The 19417-nt window shown below is 38.5% G+C and overlaps 1 protein-coding gene across 4 annotated transcripts in view; it reads right to left on the reverse strand.

Moving 5' to 3' along the window:
- Window positions 1–1985: 1985 nt before the first annotated feature.
- The window catches only part of CNOT4 (CCR4-NOT transcription complex subunit 4), a 78110-nt gene continuing 60678 nt past the window's right edge, over window positions 1986–19417 (reverse strand). For 2 of the 4 annotated variants that reach the window (XM_082281016.1, XM_082281015.1), the window contains 2 exons: window positions 4085–4297; window positions 1986–3342 (listed from right to left, as the gene is read on the reverse strand). In XM_082281016.1, the coding sequence (XP_082137142.1) occupies window positions 3041–3342; window positions 4085–4297 (515 nt within the window). In that variant the 3' untranslated portion in view covers window positions 1986–3040. The remainder of the gene's footprint in view (window positions 3343–4084; window positions 4298–19417) is intronic. The other 2 variants (XM_082281018.1, XM_082281017.1) reach the window with 1 other exon arrangement.

A 19417-nucleotide genomic window follows, 5' to 3' on the forward strand; every position in this document is an offset into this window, starting at 1 on the left:
AAATGTTCCTGTACAGAATTCTTGTCATAGGAAAACTCCATCAATTAATTTTAAAAAACACCAAAAAAAAAAAACCACCCCAAAACCCACCTTCCTCTCCCCCCTCTTTCCCCCCCACAACCAAACCAAATAAACCCAAAACTTCAGAAAAAACCAGTTGAGCTTCACACAGCTGAACAAAGTGAAATACCAGGTTGGTTCCCAACTGAGGGGATGCAGGAATCCGCATCAGATAATACACAAAACTAGGCTAAAAGTCACAGAAACTGCACCCAACACACATCAGTCTGATCACTGATACACTTTGCTGCTGTAATGCTGATGTTACCCACCAAGAAGTCTTTCTTGGCAAAGCAGCACCATAAGGAAAAACGTCATTCTCGCTGCAAACTTTTCTCTGAAGGCTAAGGGTTTGTTGGTAGGCCAACCACACAAGCTGCTGCATGGCAGCAGGGAGTAAGCGTCTCCCAAGCAGCTAAAGCCTGGCTTCTAGTGGCAGCAGACCATGGGCACAGGGTTGCCACAGCACCTCCTGAACTGCAACAAAGGGTTAAGTAAAAAACTGTAATAAGCAGCAGCTTCAGGAATTGCTGTGGTACATAGAAAGCAGTTAGAACTACTTTGGGAGGCTTGCTAATTTTCAGGGTCAGGAAGGGCACCCTTCTAAAACAGAATGTTAAAGGTGGAAAAACATCTAGCAACTGGGGAAGGAGACACAAACAAGGCTCCAAACCAAAGATCATTTACATCTTCACCAGCACCTCCAGCTGACAGTTCCTGCTGGGCTGCACCCCTAGTTCAGGGGCACCAATAGGCACTGCCACAGATGAGGCCACTCCAGCCTGCAGCACTTCTCTCTCCACCACCAGCAGTTACAGGGGATGACTGGGTGACAAAAACATAGTTTGCTTTTGGGGGAGCACTGGCATCAAAGGGTGTGCACATTCCCTCAAGTAACCAGGACACATGACTCATGTGCAGCAATGCTGCCAGTTCAGAAACAGTACACACAGGCCCATAATACAGAGAGTAATAAATACAGCACTAAAATGGCAACGCAGGTGAGAGAAGAGCAAAAGCACATAGTCACCAAGTGATGTTTTGCATAACAGGATATTTAGAAACACACTGTGCAGATTCAAGACTTGGCTTCTCTGTCCAGTGATTGATTCAGGATTTGTTCCCACTTCCTGAAAGCCAATTCCTCCCCTGCCACATCCCCATTTAGGTGTTCACAGTTCATCAGTGGAAATTCCCTTCCTTGCCCCTACCAGCAGCAAACATTTTCATCAGGCTGTCAGCCTGAACTATACAGCTCACACCAGATGAGAAATCCTTCTGCACAGGCATCTTTAGAATTCCACGCTCTCTGCCACCCTCGTAAGCTACATCAATCAGCAGCCCAACCACAAGGCTGCAGGTTTTAAATATGTCTGCTTGGAATTATAAAAGCTTACTGGAGGCCTGTACATCAAGAGCTCTTCATCCCCTGTTGTGGAGTGACAATATTTTACACCTTTATGCAAGGTTGCTGACTAACCAGGGAGTCATAACAAATTCTCTGCTATATTTTCAGGCATATTATTGCATACCATCTACCCTGAGTGCCATGGCATTTCATTCAGAAAATATAAACAAGATTTTCATGCTTCTGATTTAAAAGGATACCACCAGTAACAGTTAGACTGACAGCCTCTAGCTATTGCCATGAGTAAAGACAACAAAATCCCTTTAAAAGATTTAAGTGTTATGCTATTTCCACTATTCAATACATAAGTTAGCATACAAAGCAATATTGCCAATGATAAAGTAGTTCTGGTTTAGATGAATAAGAAGAAAACCCCAAACATGCAAGTGCATATGGTTTTTACCAGATGCAGTAATTAAAAATCCAATGTTAAAAAAACCAAAAAGCAAACATGAAGTCATCATCAAGTTTTCTGTTTTATTTAAGATTTTAGTTTTAATTCTGAAGAAAGAGGTACATTTCCTTGGTTTTAGTTTTAGCGTCAGGTTATAACCATGTTTATTTATCTGTTTCTTTTTTCCTGTCTTTTCAATACTGCACAAACGTCCAGAAACTACAGGGTTAAGTAAAAGCTGCAGGCAGAGGAGGTCAGAGGTTGCTCCTGATGGTGATCATGTGGCCCCAATGCAGTGCTATCCCAGAGTGCCCTAACCAGGTGAATCTTTTCTTAAAAAAAAAAAAAAAAAAAAAAAAAGAAAGAGAGACTGATAGAGGAGACAGAAAGACTGAAGTAAATATCACTCGTGTTTCAGCTGCTTATAATTATATTACGTATACGCTAGGTATTAAATCTGTGAATACTTTTAAAACATTAAAGTTTACTTGAAATCTAAAGCCAAAATTAAAGAAAAATCTTATTCTCCCCTCTTTAAACCACTCTTTAGCAACATGCCAGTTACTCATAGCTGTGTTTTGTCTTTCAACACACTTCATGTCAAACTCTGACTGATGCAATAAAATCCCCTGCTCAAAAACAAAAAAAAACAACCAACCCCAACATAGCAATTTCCCTGTGTAGTGCCACACTGAATGCAAAATAAATGCTGGGCCACTGCTTGCCCCACATGTCCAGTAACTTCATTTAAATTAAATACCTTTTTCATGTTCTTGCATTTGATTCTGCATTGCAGTTTTTCCCCTACTGCAGATTGACACTTTTCCACTAGGCAGAAATACTCATGTGCAAAAGACGTAAGACAGTAATATTCTCCTTAAGCATTGAGACTGCATTTTGATTTCTCTCTCTCTTTTTTTTTTTTTCTTAGAATGGTTAGAAAGTATTTCAAACAGTGTATTTCAAACACTGGTTCTGCAGAAACTTAACAAAAAGAATGGTCATGACCCTGTGATGGCATTGCATTTGGGGGGGAAGTTTGATCAGGAACTGGATTCTTCAGAAAGAAAGATATGACAGGGAACAGTAGGTGGGCATGGGGAGGAGTCAGGGTGGGACACTTCCTGCATTTCTAACGTTTTGGGTCTTATTTTTCTTTTTTTCTTTTTCCTCCTTTCCTAATGACGATCCAGCGCTGAGCTCTGTAGTAGATCTGTGGGGGTTTTACTGGGGGGTCTGAAGGCTGTCTGAAAGCCTGGAGGTGGGGAATGAAAGCTGGTGGGGTTTGAAGGAGGAGAGTAGGGATTCCAACTGGCTCTGTGCAGAGGGATCTGTGTGCCGAAGGGGTTACTGTGGTGCGTCTGTGATGGCGCTGCACTGGGGCCGTCCACCTCTGTGAGGGCCTGAAGAGATTTTAGCCAATGTGGAGGATTGTCATCTTGAAGGGTGTCTAAACTGTTTCCTGTGGAGGCTGGGATACCTAAGAAAAGAAGAAAAAAACAGGGATACAGGCAAGTCAGAGGAGAAGCAATAAATTGACCATGAAGGAGGTCAATTTAACCTAGCAAAAAGCAACAATGAAAAAACATGATTAGTTTGTACAGAAAACGCATTTTACATTATTACATATAAGTGCCCTGCCCGCAAAAACATTTAACATTAAATTCAGACAGGAGAAAGTTCACCCTCAGAGCACTTCTTCATAAAACACACATTTTTCTATCACACATCCTGCTCAAGAACTGCCTCCCTGTCACTGTGACCTTACCACACCAAGCTGCCAGTACACTACATGCTTGAATCATGCTTCAGCCTCTCTAACAGGGAAACACAACCAGACAGCCTTATAAAAGAGAGCTTTATAAACAAGTGGAGTACGTCCCTTTTTAAATAACAAAGTCCAGTGCTTGCCTTCAGTGCCTCAGGACCAGCGACGCACATACCGGACATGCCATCCAGCAGAAGGGACCCTACAGGAAAGTGCTGATCCACCTGACTGCCTGCAAAGGTCCCGGGCATGCATTGCAAAGGCCTAAGTGACGCTCTGTTATACCTAGAGATTCCACAAAAATTCCTGGACCCTTGAGGTTTTGTGGATGGAAGCTGGAAGAGACCACCGCATACTGACTTTTTCTTTTTTTTTTTTTCAGATGTAAATCAGTTTGTGCCAAATACCCATTTGATGGTTTGCCAGTGGAGCTGAAGGAGTGAGAAACGGTTACCTGTGATGATTGCGGGGTCCATCCAGCTGCCAGGGCTGTCCCAATTCAGGCTGTCGGTGGTGGCAGTGTTGGACGTTGGTACACTGTGGTTGGCGTTGGAGGGGGAAGAAGCATTGGGCAGTCCACCAAAGTTGATGTTAATGTTCGGTAGAAGTGCCCTTAGCCCGTCCTGCCATTCCTTCATATTTAAACTCTCTACAGAACTGCTGTTGTCTGGGAGATTTACCAACAAAAAAAAAATGAAAGATAAAAAAATAAAAAGCTGAAGTTAGAAACAGATGTCCGTCTTTGGTGGGGTATGGGATTTTGCTTTTACTTTTTAAGCTAAGCATTTAATACTTTCCCTGTCCAAAAACTAGGGTCAATGTTTCCATGACTGATTAATTACTCAGAGGGGCTGGCAGGTTTTATACAAAGTGTAAGGGAATGGGAGAAAGATTTAACTCCTCCCCCAATATATATTTTCCCATTTTGGTTCAGAGACTTGACTAATCAAGGACACAGTGGCTCTCCCTCTATTACTAACAGGGGAAAGTCTACCAGGTACTTGATGAGAATATCTCTGTTGCAATTCAGCTGCTGTATTAATGGGCAGCAGGCTCAAAAGGGTTGTTTTGTTTGACGTATATCAAAATGAAGAAAGGCTAGGTAGGGCTTTCCAATAGAAACTGAATGTGAGAAACCAGGGAGGCTGAGGAAAATCACAGAAGTCTTTTGTTTTGTTATAGCTTGCTCATTCACAGCCCTAGAGATGTTCTTCCGAAGGAAATGGTAATGAAGTTGGAGGGAGTGAAATTTCCTCTTGCAGTTGAAGAACAGTAGTAAAAATTCTTTAGAGACCTTTCAGAATAATTCCCGACATAGCAATATCCTCAAAATTTTGGTAAGAAGCAAACCAGCTGGACACCAAAGCAGTCAAGTCTCAACTACTTGCCTAAAAGTTTCAAGACGTATTAAGAGAAAGGACAACAGGATAATGTGGCTATTAGCACTACAGCAAATGATCCCTCAATACAAAAGTTACACCACGCTATCTAGAACACACTATCCGGTTCTCCGATCCATCTCTTGCTTTAAGTATCTCAAAGCAGGACAAACCAGACATGAGCATTCCAGTATTTATCATCCACTACAGGAAGTCATACTTTATTAACTTGTGGTCAGTTTTATTTGGAAAGGAAGTGTTAGGCAGTATGTTGGCACATGGTTGTCTTTTTGACAAATACCTACAATACAACCTTTTTTTTTTAAAACATCTCTGCCTATCCTGATTGAAGAAAGGACCTTGATGTCAATCAAAATTGTTATAAAGAGATACGTTCACAATACTGCTACTTCTTCAACAACAGAAGAGATTTATGTCTTCCTGGAAAATTAGAGGATATCACTAACTTGCAACCTTATGTTGGAGAGTAAAGAAAGCAGTCTCAATTCCTATCAAAACCTGCCCTGGCAGTTTTTGTAAAGCTGAATGTTCAAAAAAAAGTGATGTCTCGAGGAATTACCTTTTTATAACTGGGGGGGGGGGGAACCCCCAAAGCAAACAAAAAACCTACTTCTTGAAATCCTGTCCTTCCACAGCTTCTGCTTTTTCCTTTGCAGTACTAATGCACAAAATAAATGCTTTTAAAGAATTCTGTGCCATACATTTTTCATTGAAACCTGCAATCCTGAGGTTAAAAATAATAAATTATAATTTTTAAAAGTATTAGTAGAAAATGTCCTCAAGAGATATTTGCTCACAATCCTCTTGAACATCCATAAGCCCATTCGAGACAAATCCTAAATTAACTTTGTGGAACAAAAGTAGCCAGCTCATGATCACAGAAATAACTGTAACAAATTCTGCACTGTACACCATTAGTTTCCACTTTTTTTTCCTCAGTGCTGCTTTAAAAAGCTTTTGCAAAGAAACACAGCTCTGTTTAATTATTCACTTCTACTACAATGCAAAAAGCACACAAAAAATGCTTACTGAGTCCATGCATGAGCAAACATACTCATCTCAATACCTGTGAGCTAGGGATCTGCAAGGGTCTCAATCACAGACTTCACTAACCCACAACACACCCTCAAAACTCTTGTGTAAGAAAATAAACATGTAGTAAACGACACACCTGCAACATGTCATCGAGGAAGTCCAATGAAGACAAAGCCTGCAGGACGTTATAAGGAACAGGATAGGAAAATAAATGTCACAGGGCATTAGGCCTCCTTGGGCTAAGAAAATACGTATGTTTTTGTCATGTTTTTCTCTATTTAAAAGAGACAATACAGCACACATAAGGGTCAAGAAAGGTAGCAAGTGGTTTAGATACAAGACTCTCATGGAATAGAAAAGGCTGGCACTTTCTGGTGAAGAGACACTGATGTCAGAGGCAGGCATAGTGCACCACTGCTGTGTACCCTCTCTAACACAGAACAACAGGAAATAAGAAGCTGAGGGAGACTGCTCTTTACCTCAACTGTCTGTACAAAATCTACTTGGATTCACAGAAGTCAAGAGATGAAAGGCCCAAAAGCATTCAGCATCTACCAAAACTTTATTGTTTGCTAGCTATAAGAAAGTTAGTTTAATAAAATCTTGTGCTCCTGGGTACAAAAGTGACAAAACAGAGAATTAAAAAAAATTTATTGTCTTTCCCAAACGGGTGTGTTTGTGGGGCTGCAAGGCAAGCTAGGACAAAAATATTGTCCCTTGACACAAAAAAAGCCCAAGCATCATGTTACTCAGGTGTCTATAACAAAGTTTTCCAGCTTGGCTAATAATTGCACAGAGCTAAAAAAAACCCCAACAAAATGAAACCAAACCAAAAAAAACCCTAACCAACCAAACCAAATCCAACCCCCCTGATCTAAGCTTTCTCAGCCTTTAAGAAAAAAATGACACAATTATTTTTTTATAATATGGGATACATTAAAGGATTAAAATGCATTAAGGCACTGAAGTAGATGGGACCAATAGGGAACATAGTGCTCTTCAACACTCCCTGCACTACTCTCCAAGGCCTCAGTTACTGGACACCAGATAGATAAAGCACCCAGACAGAACGTGAGCAGTCTCCAGGTATCATACACCAACATCCAAACCGAACAACTAAACCAGCATGTCTTTGCTGGAGTGTGGCAAGTTTTAAACAGCCTAAGTGAAAATGCAAATCCACTCCAGAAACAAAAGTTACTTCTACCAACTGAAGAAAAGTAATTTCTTCAGAAATCACTACTCATCCTGCAGCTAGTTTGTTCTTCCTATTAAATAAGTCTATGCTTCATGATGAAGCTAGGACCATAGTTAAAAATGAGAAAAGGCTAGCTCTCAGTTAATACAGATTATCTATTAAAAAGGGCATTTGCCTATTACCTTTCCCTACTTCTAAATGTAACTGAGTTGGAAGGAGTAATTTTCTGACTATAGCAGACTTCTCAATTGGACATTACAACCTAGGGGTGTGAGAACCAATCCAACAGTGTTTCCCTCACTCAAGGAGTGGAAATGCTGTCTCCTTCCATAGGCTAATCTTAAAAGGCTTAAAGGAGCGTGCCTACTGATAGTGGGAAAACAGAGAAGAAAACAAGGCAAAACCCAGATGACTGCAAAGAAAATATCTTATAAACCAAGATAAATATGAGATTCCTCCCCTCATGCCCTAGCTTTGTCTCCCAAAAGAGAGAATAACCTGGTGAAGCATCAATGAAAGCACCACTGTTCGCATGAAAAAACAGTCTCAAATACACACCCTGAACACTGGTCTTCCCTTGATGTGAATTTCATAATCCTGTCTGGTCTAGTGGAAACTTTTGTTTACACGGGTGAACAGATCCCACAGTTCTAGCACTGAAATTTTCCTGTGTCTGAGGTGGTATGTCAACATGAAATAAAAGCATTCATATGTAAAATTTGGAAAGTCAACCACTGTCTTAGAATGAGAAAACAAAAGAAAAAAAAGCGCTTCATCACAAATGCAACTTGTCCATCCAATCCAAATAAAAAAATATTTGAAGTTAACTTAAGAAAAAGAATACAACTGAGAAGCCTGAACATTAATTTGTATAAAAATAGCATTAAATGAATTTCTAAATAAAATCATTGCTCCATTATCACATCCTACCAGACAGGCCAGTAGCTTTACCTCATTCTCTACCTGCAATACCTTAACGTTGTTTCTTCACATCAGGCAAAGCAGTGCATTTGGGGGAGAGGCAGTGACAAGGATTAATGGCCAAGCCAGAACACTGTTCTGTTGTACATAATCAGTACTTTTGAAGATGCTTGCACGAGCATCTGCTGCACTGACATGGGCTGCTCCGTGACTTTCAAAGTTCTGACAATGACACTGCAATGAAGACCAAAGGTGTTTCAAATTCGGTGACGTTGACATACTCTATATTTTTTATTGATGGGACAGCACAACTTCCAGTTTTCTTGGTGTGAGATAAGCCCACTAAAATGAATATTCTACAGTGACTAGACCATTTCAAATTATTGCCCCAATTCTGATACAAGCCTATGGTAAAATCCAAAGCAAAATTCACCCAGTACATCCTTAAGTAAGTATGACCAATAGGAAAGATCACAAGACTGTTACATTAAGTGTAAAGCAAGTGTATTTCTTTGCTCTATCAAAATTATATTCCAAGGCATTACAAAAGCCTAATTTTATGCTAATTGAGTATAACCATTAAATACCTTTATGCCAAGAGTCTTCAATATTCTAGTCCCACCGAAAAGCAAGCAGTCCTGAAAATCTAGGTTGCAATTATTTATTTAAAGAACCCATTAAGTATGTCATGTGTGTGACCAAGACACACAACAGTGTGTCAACTACAGAAAAGCTTCAAATAAGCAAAATAAAATCAGAGGAAAATCATCATATGAGGGGAAAAAAAAAAACCTTCTAAGCAATGCCACCTACCTGACTGCAAAGAATGGAAACAAAAGAAGCCAAGAGACTATTGAGGTGTATTCAGTAACAGAATAGCTATTTCAACAACCTGGCTGAAAAAGGCCCTTGTGAAATCTTTAAGGACACTGTACAATAAATTTTGAAGCCAAAGAAAAATGAGAGAAAAAAAAAAAAGAACAGGAAAGACTACCAGAAGGAGTTCACCAAGAGTCTTTCAACTCAATTAGGAACAAATAGGGCCAGCAGAGAAGCATGCTCTTTCAAGTGACATCTCTGGTCCCAGTCTCTACCTTGTACTAGCTACCGTGTTCACAGATGGCACAGATCATACGTGTTTTCCCTGAAACAGCCCGTTGCCCTATTCTAAAAAGTGACTGAGGCTTCTTTATTTTGATCTCAAAATAACTTTCCACTATTGGTATTTCTGTTTTGGAAACAGTTGTCCAGTACTTCTCTTTGAGGGGGAAAGAGAAGGAAAGGACAATTTGTCACATTCAAAAAAGAAACTGTGACCACCACATTAGATAAGCTCAAAAGCCTTTCATCCAAAGGTTGTATGCGTAAACATCAACAAAACAGTTATGATAAGAACCATACCTGTTTCACTTTAGTATGAATAATAAGCTTGTTTGCTCATGGAATTTTTTTAACCATGAATAAAATCCCATTTAAACTTCTATGACCTGAAGGATTTTTCTCTCAGACTTCACTGACTATCTATATCTACGATTCCTAGTAATCCTACAATGCTTAAACCAAACAATGAAGTTTCATCCATTCACAGAGGCCTAAGAATATCACTGGTAGATTAGAGAAGATGGAAACTGTCCACATTTAAACAGCAATGCTGCCTGTCAGGAATACAAGTAGCCACTTCATCATATTAGGGAGATGTCAAGTGGCAGGAGCACTAGAAAGTAAAGCTGTTTGCAGGGAACTTTTAAAAGCCCCACAAACATTGTCTGTACATGGGAAACAAATCGACAATTCACAAATCCCAGCTTTCTAAGTGTCATTTCACAGTGCAAATTTCAAATGAAAGTCTTACAGTCAGGAGCTCTAACAGCTGGGGAAACAAAAGATGCACAAATACATACAATTTATGTACATACACACACCTACAAAATTGGCTTTGGTAGACAAGAGATGATGAGAGTGACACCTGGACTGACAGTCTTACAGAATCAGACTTGAAACCAGTCAGAATTTACTCGTGGGAATATTACAGTGAAATTTTGCAGCTTCAGTGAAACTCACAGACAAGGGCAAGAAGATAATCAATGAGAGATGATGTTCTGGACACAAGGAGAGGATGTTCTTGTTATAGGACATTAAGAGTGTACAAAGAAGAACTTGTGGATAATATGTAGCAACTATACTTTTGCTTGTATAGCTAATTGTTTTACTGCCTGAATGGTCATTGTTTGTTAGACAGCCTTGTCATTGTTTGCTAAGCAGCCAATCTCAGTAAGCCACAGCCACCGTGAAGAGGTATAAGGATAGCAGTAAAGAAAATAAAAAATCTTTCTACCTCTCTCTTCACTATGGATTACGACTAGTGCGTGCTGGTATGTCCGCCTCGACAAAAGCCACATAGAGACACCAGTCTATCCTCAGCTTTAAAATAATGCTAAGAAAGCACATTTTATCTCTATACCATATTGATTTCCATGGATATAGTAATTCCAATCAATTTAAAAGACAGCCATGTAAACAGAAACACACTATTCTTCAATGTCAAATCCAACTGCAACTTAACTTGCCAGTTAGCCAAACTATCAAGCAGAATATATTAATTCTAAAGTATACACTTAAAAGGGGAAAAGAAGATTTTCTAAATAAACTTCCTTTTTGATGATGATCTGACACTACAACTTTTAAGCTTTCTGTGACTAAGTAAGTGTTATGAGTCAGAAAATGTCATTTATTTTCAGGGGAAATCCCTTCTACAACATTAGTATGGGGACAATAAGAAGACTCATATTTGCTTGCATGTACAGTGTCAGAATTTTATTAGGCTTGAGAAAAGCAATTTTACATCAAGTATTCTGGAGAGTTATTGTGATTGACTTACATTTACCACAGCTCAAGAGACCAAACCATAATTATGGCAGCCAGCAACCCAATTTTAATCTATAAGCAAATTTCAAATTAAGATTCTAAGTTGCTTTGAAAAACATACTTGACTTTCTACAAAATGTTTCCAGAGAATCTCACTATTTTTTGTTGCTGACTCCATAAGAAAACAGGTTTTGGTGCTGATAATCTTTATTATTACCGTGAATCTAAACTAAGCACACAAAGACTTAAGATACTGAAACAACTGAAATAGATGCTTGAATCCTACATACAGAACAGTTTGATAAAAAAGCTCAGAAAGCGTGCAATTCCATTCATCTGAGAAAAAAAAGGTTCATTTTAACCTAAACTGCTTCCTCTCACATAACGCATCAGGGTTCAATCTCATCAGGTGACCCTGTTTGTCAACAGAACAAACAAACTTTGACTTCAAATGAAAAGCCCCCATGTACAAGTGTACTTGTGTGTACATGGATAGATACATGCATAAATAAAAACAAAGTATTTGAAATTTGCCCTATGGGCAATGCAATAACTAGAAATAGCAAAGAAAAAAAAAATCAGATCTTCAAAGCTATAGTAACAATTAGCAGGAGCCTATCTTGTTACAGAAATTCTGGATTCCAGGAATATCCAACCAATCAACCAACTCTCTGACTTCAGGCCACAAGACCAGCATTAGCACAATGAAAGCACAGTCTGACAAATTAAGTCTGATATATATTTGTAGATTATTTCAATAATTCTGTGGGAAAATTAGATAAACTGCAAGTAAGCCAAGCTTTCACCTTCCATGACATGAAATTCATTCTGATTACTAGATGCTGTCTTCTAATAGAAGCGACCTATTTTTTAAATAGATGGATTTTTTAAGGTAATTCCTCTGAAAGATGAAATTCAAATGAGGCTGTGTAGAAGGAACCAAGAGATGGCATAGGAGAGGGAAAAAAAAAAAAATTTTTTTGCCCTTATATGTGATTTGGCAGTACTAGGAGGAGGAACACTATTTGCAGAGCTGCTCTTTTTAGTTGCTGCTATTCCTTCAGGATTCATTTATGCTTCACCCCCAACACAATTTTAAATAAAGATTATGTTTGCTCTTTCAGTTGCTTTTCAAGCTGGTGCACTTAAAAAAAGGTTTATGCAGAAAGCCAATTAATTACCTGTACTTTTTGCTGAAATGCACCAGTCATTATTGGTATTTTGTTAAATGGACTTAGAAAGAGCCAAAGTTTCAGGTCCATGCCAAGGCACAGCCTTTTGTTAGACACTGAGGTGGCAGTGCCAAGTGCACTCGTTTCCAGTCTTTAAAAGGAAAATGCCATGTTTTTAACATCACTAAGACAGCTGCACCTTTTAACTCATGCCAGTGACTTACTGCATAGTTTGAAGTGACATCAGAAAAGCATCTAAGAGAACACAGCATCCCAAGGCTAAGCACCTGCCTGGTGGAGGAAGGAGACACTCTACTAAGATAACAGAACTGCCTCTTACAGTACTGCAGGGCCATCCCAAGATCTTACCAGTTACCTGGAAAAGGAAACAACCTTGCTAAATTTTGGTGAACCAGTCTCAAAGAGGTTCTATTAACAATAAATGCAGTCTTCCATCCCTAAAACCCAGGCAAAATCCAACATTTAGTGTAGCTGAAGCTCCTTTGGTGACACTACTACAGACACAAACAGCCGTGAAATTTGATATGAAATACCTCCTGCCTGCTTGGCTTTTCCCCTTTTCTCGAAAGTTAGCAAAAAAGCTGTCAGGCCTGATCGTCCAGAATGCAAATTGGTTCAGCTACTCCGGCCACCTATTTCAGCCAACCCCAAATTTATTTCAAATGTAATAGAGTCAATGTGATTAGTCATGCCTCTGATACACTGCGGGCAAGTTGGAGGACTTTTTCCCACTTTGTCACATACATATTCTTCTTCCAAAATAAAATTACACATTTAAAAATAGGCATCTTGCTACCCAAAAAAGCAGGATGCCTGTCTTTCAGTCATGCCTAAAAAAAGTCCTGCAATCAAAGATTTAAAAAAATTTTTAAGAGCTTAAAACCAAGCTAGAGAGATGAAGACCGATATTTATGTATCAAGCCTTACTTGAAACAGTATCACCTATATAATCATAGGAAAAAAATTCCGCAGGATTTAGAAAACAGTTAAGTATTAGCACTGAAAAGGCACTGGACGGAAGGGTGGGTTGTGTGAGATGAGGTTTTCAAACAGATGGAGAAGTAGCAGGACTTAAAGGACAGGTGCTGTGGATGAAGTTCTTTCAGAGATCATGACAAAATTACACCAAGGAAGCCAGGCCTTCATAGTGAATGTAGGAAGTGTATGGGAGTTAAGGGACAAGACACCAGAGCTAAGAAAAGGAATATCCACAGGATATTTCAATCTTGACACCAATTTAGTATTTTGGAAATTAATCTGAAATCCCATTTCAATTTAATTTAGTTTAAACCTGGGTGCATAAAAAACCCCACCAAACTCCTCCAGGGAAACAAATGAGCAAGCCAAAAGTTTCCTTTCAAAATAGATTAGTTCCATATTGTGCCAAACACTTCCTCTTCACCAGTGAAATAGAAAATTAGTTATGATGGGAAGTTAAAGGAGAGTGAATTTCAAGGTGGGGATACACACAGACACAAAACATCTCCTGAAGAGGAAAGATGGAGGACTAAGAACCTCCATGGAAAAAATGGGGTGCTGTGAGCATAAGGATTGATAAGAAGAACAAAATGTTCAATGGCAAAGGCTGTATTAACAGTCATTTTGTTGAGGAAAGCAGGATATGCAAGAATCAGTAAAAGCAATAATGGTAACGGCTGAGGGCTGTTTACAGAAAGTACTTTTCATTTTACAATTTCAGAGCAGTTTCAAATGAAGAGTGACCCTGTTATCAGGGCAACACATCCACTTCTGAGAGGAGCTGCTCTGCACTCTGGAAAAGATACAAGCCTTTGGAAATGCCATATGTGGCACCTATAACTATTAGTTGTATCAGCCAAGATGTTCACCGGATTTCCTATTTTCAGTATTTATACCTAATCAGACAAAGACTTCAGCTATAGGCAGCTATAGATCTAACCAGGGGGCACAGAAAAGATGACATTCAGCTACCATGCTATCTGTCCAGCTGCTGTTGGAAAGCTAAATATCAAGGAAGACCATCAAGTGAGCAAGTGGTCTTCTTTAAAACATTAGGTCACAAAATTAATGGACTAATGCCTCTCTTACTGTAAAGAGTAAGGAAACCAATACTTAAAACAGGCATTAAAACTTTCAGGTTTATTGTCAGGTCAAGAGGAAAAGTACAGGAAAATGTTCAACCACAGCATCCAAATAAAGGGATGTGAGGCACCACTGTTTAAGTCACATTGCTTGTTACTAGGGTATGGGATTAAATGCATATTTTACACAGCACTTAGAGAATTTTAATTTTTACAGCATGCTGAATTCAACAGCCACACCACATGGCCCAAACCTTCTTTTAAAAAGGCACAGTAGCAGAACACACCCAAAACCCCACAGCAAATTATTATCCTGAGACCACAGAAAAATGTCAGCTGCTATGCCACAAATTCTTTGTTTCCTTCCAAGACTGTAGGGTATGGGGTATGTGTTTGCGTTTTTTTCAGGAGATAGAAACAACCCAGGGAGAGCAAAGTCAAAAAGACAAAGACCAAATTAAAAATGTGTGTCTCAAATGGAAATGCAGTTATGTTATGGGAAAATATCAAGTCAGACAAGGAATCTTAGTATTAAAGAGAAAGCATGTTAATCCTTGTTCTGGTATCTCATCCCTTTTTGTAAATAAAGTCTCTAAATAACATGACCACAGCCAACATATAGGGATCTTCCCTTGTTTCACTAAAATCTTGTCCAAAAGGTAGCATTAGGCAAGAAAGGATCTGATGTTCAAGACAAGCTCAGTGGCTGGGGGCATAGAGCCCAGAAAATTTAAAGCAGGAGCAGATGCAACACCATAAATTGCTCAGAAATGGAAGAGCTCAGGACTTAAAATAAGTGGGAAGATGTTGGGCCTTCTTAATAAAACTGTCATTGCTTTGTCCTCTCTGCTACCAGCTACTGCTTCACAAAAACCTAAAGGCAGCCATGACACAAAAACACACATGCTAATCTATGTCTGGATAAGGAATGCAACACCACTACCACGGACACTGCTGGGGGACACCCAAAATTAATAGAGCTGTCTGCCCATTTATTGTCTCATCTTAAAATATACATAATACCATCAATAAGGATGTACATATTCAACAGATATAAGCCACAACATCAAAACTAAAAGGTCTTACGAGAATAAAATTTTGACTCTTCATTACATTCTATTACACAGACTTATGACATTCAACCCCCCATGTTTTGAAATGTCAGGAACAGCTCACAGAAACCTATTGCAGTTTCCGTATCAGTCAGTTGCATAGTTAAAATATCTTGATGAACTTTACAGTGGTTATCTTCAAAGACAGAGTAGAGCATTTTTCCTCCCTATCCTAAATAGGGTTTAATTCTTTATGGTTTCTATCTGTGTCCACTTGACTATTTCCTCTTACTTAGGTTTTTAATGTATGTATTATATACATAAATTGCCTCTGTTCAAGAAGCATTTGGACAATGCTTTGAGACATATGATTTAATTTTTAGGCTGCCCTGTGCAGAGTTAGAAATTGGACTTGATGATCCTTGTGGGTCCCTTCCAACTCAGGGGTTTCAATGATTTGTTTGAGAAGAATATATACATGTTATTGTGTAGGAGTAGTCTTGGAAGAGTTTGAAGTACCTCATTATTATCAAATATAGAGAGCTTACAATTAACTTTCACATTCAGGATAATTATGAAATTAATAAATGAAGTAATAGCCAGTGTTTCAAAATGTCAAGTACTTCATCCTGCATAGAACTGATGGGAAAGTGGACTACCCATTTAAACTTTTTCCTAATACTTTTAACTTTGAGTTTGTTACTATATTTCCATCTAACAAAATCAATGACTACCAACCACTCAGTAAATTCAAGAAATAAAACTATATATTTCTATTTGCAAATTATTAATATGCATACTTCTCAGGTTGTAAGCATTTGTCTCAAAACACACTGTTAATGTGACTCCTACCTTACTCTATGATCTCATACTAAACCTATTATTTTTGAACACACCACAGGCAGTAGGGTAGCAAAGATGATGGTGTACTAGCTATCAAATTACAAAGAGTTTCCTGTTATCCTATAGTAACACAAAAATAAAGGCACACAGCCACCCACGGTGCTGTCAGTAAATCAATCTTTCCCTTGGCATTATCTGCAGAACAAAGCATAGCTGCTGGCCAATATTCTTAGGACAGCTGCATACAATCTAGGGTAAGATTGCTTGTAGCAACAGTCACACTGTCCATGAAGAAGTCACTGAACTGTTCTCCTGAAGCACAGTTACAATTACACAGTAAACCATCTAATCAATCCCACTCCAGAGAGCAGCAATAAGCTTAAATTGTCCCTGAAAATAACAACATGTAACATCTGTTACAGTTTACAAAACCATACGGTGGGGGAAGGAAAAAAAAAAATTTATTTGGGAATCAATCAAAAAGTTCATTTAAATATGGGTTGGGGACAAATGTACGCCTGATGAATATGACACATTTCAAGTACATGCATAATAAATCTATGAAGTCAATCATGTGTCACTGTGTAATTCCACTGGAAACCACAGAATTAGTTAATAAATACTACTTCCTCTGAGAAATAGGCAACCAAATTCCACAAAGAAATTACCTTTAAATGAGAGCTTAATATAAAAAAAAAAAAGAGAAAAAAAAAAAGGTAGTGCCTGTGTTCCTCCATTTCAATTGGGTACACATCACAGAACAGCCCTGCCTGCAGCTGTGGGGTTATGAATACAGCACAGCTCTGATTCTCAAATAAACAAAAGGTAGCTTCAGCAAATTACATTTAACATGTCACACATGAGCATCTCAAATTCATGTGAATGATGCCTAAAGCGGAAACAGCAACAGTTTAAAAGACACCATTTTCTTCATACAAGCTTCCATACCACAAATACACTTAGTGAAATCAACTCGAATTTAGAAAGCCTAGAAAATACTATACTAACACATGAATTTATAGAAATTATTAAATCTGCTTGTTTTGACATAAATAAAAAGGTTCAAAAGGGTTGATTAAATAGAACAGGCAGACAGACTAATGTGCCTGTTCTCACCCTGCTTTTTTTTTTTACCAATAACTGGTCCAGTATCAGCTACTTTAGGAATTTATAATCCTGTAAAAAAACTGTGATCAAAGACCTTAAGAAACATGTGACTTTTACAGCAGTAGAGGGGTCTCTGCTACAAGAGAGAGTGTGAAGTTTCACCTGCACTTGGTTTCTTTTCCTGTTATATCTGAACCAGCCAAGTTCACTAAAACACCCTAATATGGAGTAACAAAAGAGCCAAGAAAAAGGAGCTTCAGGTGTACTACAACTAACTGCTCCATACTGCTAACCAGCTCTTATGATACACACAGCCTTTTTAGCAGGTCAGCTAGGGTATGTTACAAACTACTGCAAATAAAGTCTTATACACAGGAGTTCTCTGTACTTGGAAACCACTTTCTTTCCCCAACCCCACCAGATAGCTGTATCTGTAAATTACATGAGGAAACTAGGAAAATTCTGTAATTATCTACTTGCTACTGATAGATTAAAAGCAAACAAAGAACAGGAATTATTTTTTCAAACAGAATATAAAAGGGATTCATTGAGAGACCTGTACTAGATGCAGGTTAAAAAAAAGAATAATCAATAAATTGGAAACTACTAAGCACACAAAAAATGAGTTATGAGGTAATCTCCTGACTTTAAAATTATTTGTACTTCTGAGGCAGTTAGAGCATTAAAATAAATACAAATAATACAAACCCATAACCCAGCAAACTAAACCAGAACTGAGACTTCAGCTGATTTCTGGCAGCAAAAAAAGACGAAGTAATCTATCCTTGTGCAAATGATTCTTTTTCCAAAATATATCAAAGCTGACATGTAGATCAGCTGAGAAGTGTTTGCAGTGCAGCAACTGCTGCTATCTAATTGTCAGCCAGTCAACTAACAATGTTTTCCATAACAAGAGATTAAAACCAACTCAAAGGATCTTTCCATAGTTACTACAGCTGATGTTTATTCTGGTTTTAGCACGGTGTTTGCCAAAAATATTTTTAGATTAATTGGTTCTACAGTTGCACACATAAAAAGAACATAAATATCAATTCTGTTACCTTAAAACATATGGGGGAAGTGCATGGCCTGGGCTGTGCATCAACCAGCACCACACAACCTGCTCTTCAGAAGCTGAACAAGAGATCTACAAGTCTTCTACGAACAGAAAAAGTTCCGCTTTCAAACTGTTAACTACACTTAAAATAATGCAATACTTTTGCAAACCTAGAATCAATCTGTAAGAACACATTTTTTCAACACTAAAGGATTTTTCTGGTCCCCCAGTCCATAAGAGTCTTGTTACTGACTCCTCAAAGTAGAAGTTTTTACAATTGAGCAGTAGAGTTGAAAAGTGGTATCTTCTTGTTTTTCTGAAAGTTCTACATAGTTTAGGGGAAAGTGAGCAAAATTGCAGCTGTGGATGCTGTACTTTTTTACTCCGTGCCAGAAACAACTTTTTTTTTTTAGTGCAACCAGTATCAGTCATTTTAGGCTAAACACTTTGCCATTGCCAGCATAAAGAGTTTTGAACTACTTGCATTTGTAGTCTGGACCAGGTTTATACTTGAATCAGCCTGAAGACCCTACAGCAGTACTGTAGCTGCAAAAAGCCTTCAAAGAGGACAACGTACAGGAAAGTAACAGCCAAAATTAGCTCTTGTACTACAGCATCAAAAAAACCACTAATTTTTCTAGGTCACTTTCTTATAATAAAGCTAGTACTTCTAAAGCCCATGAGAAGAAAATAATGCTGGCAACATCTCAAGAGGCAGTCTTCTCTACCTCAAGGCTACAAAGAGCTAACAGAGACTTCCTACCTGCAGTTGGTTACACATGTAATACAATTTTTTCCCCTGTTACAAGAAGAGTATCTGTTTGGGACAAGCTAAACTGGAGTATGGAAGGACTTCAAACCACAGAAATGAATTTTTAATCAAGACAATTATTGTTACAACTAGCTCCTTAGCTGTAATGTTTGATGCAAGAGCCTATTAATCCACTCAGGGCAGCCTGAACTGGCCTGACTGCACATTTATTTTTCTCCAACATCACAACCCTCAGAACCAGGATGAATCCTCTTACACACACTGCAAGCATCCATTCAGTGAAG

The sequence above is a fragment of the Coloeus monedula genome (genome assembly GCF_965178545.1).
Source record: "Coloeus monedula genome assembly, chromosome: 4".
In the NCBI taxonomy this organism is placed as follows: domain Eukaryota; kingdom Metazoa; phylum Chordata; class Aves; order Passeriformes; family Corvidae; genus Coloeus; species Coloeus monedula.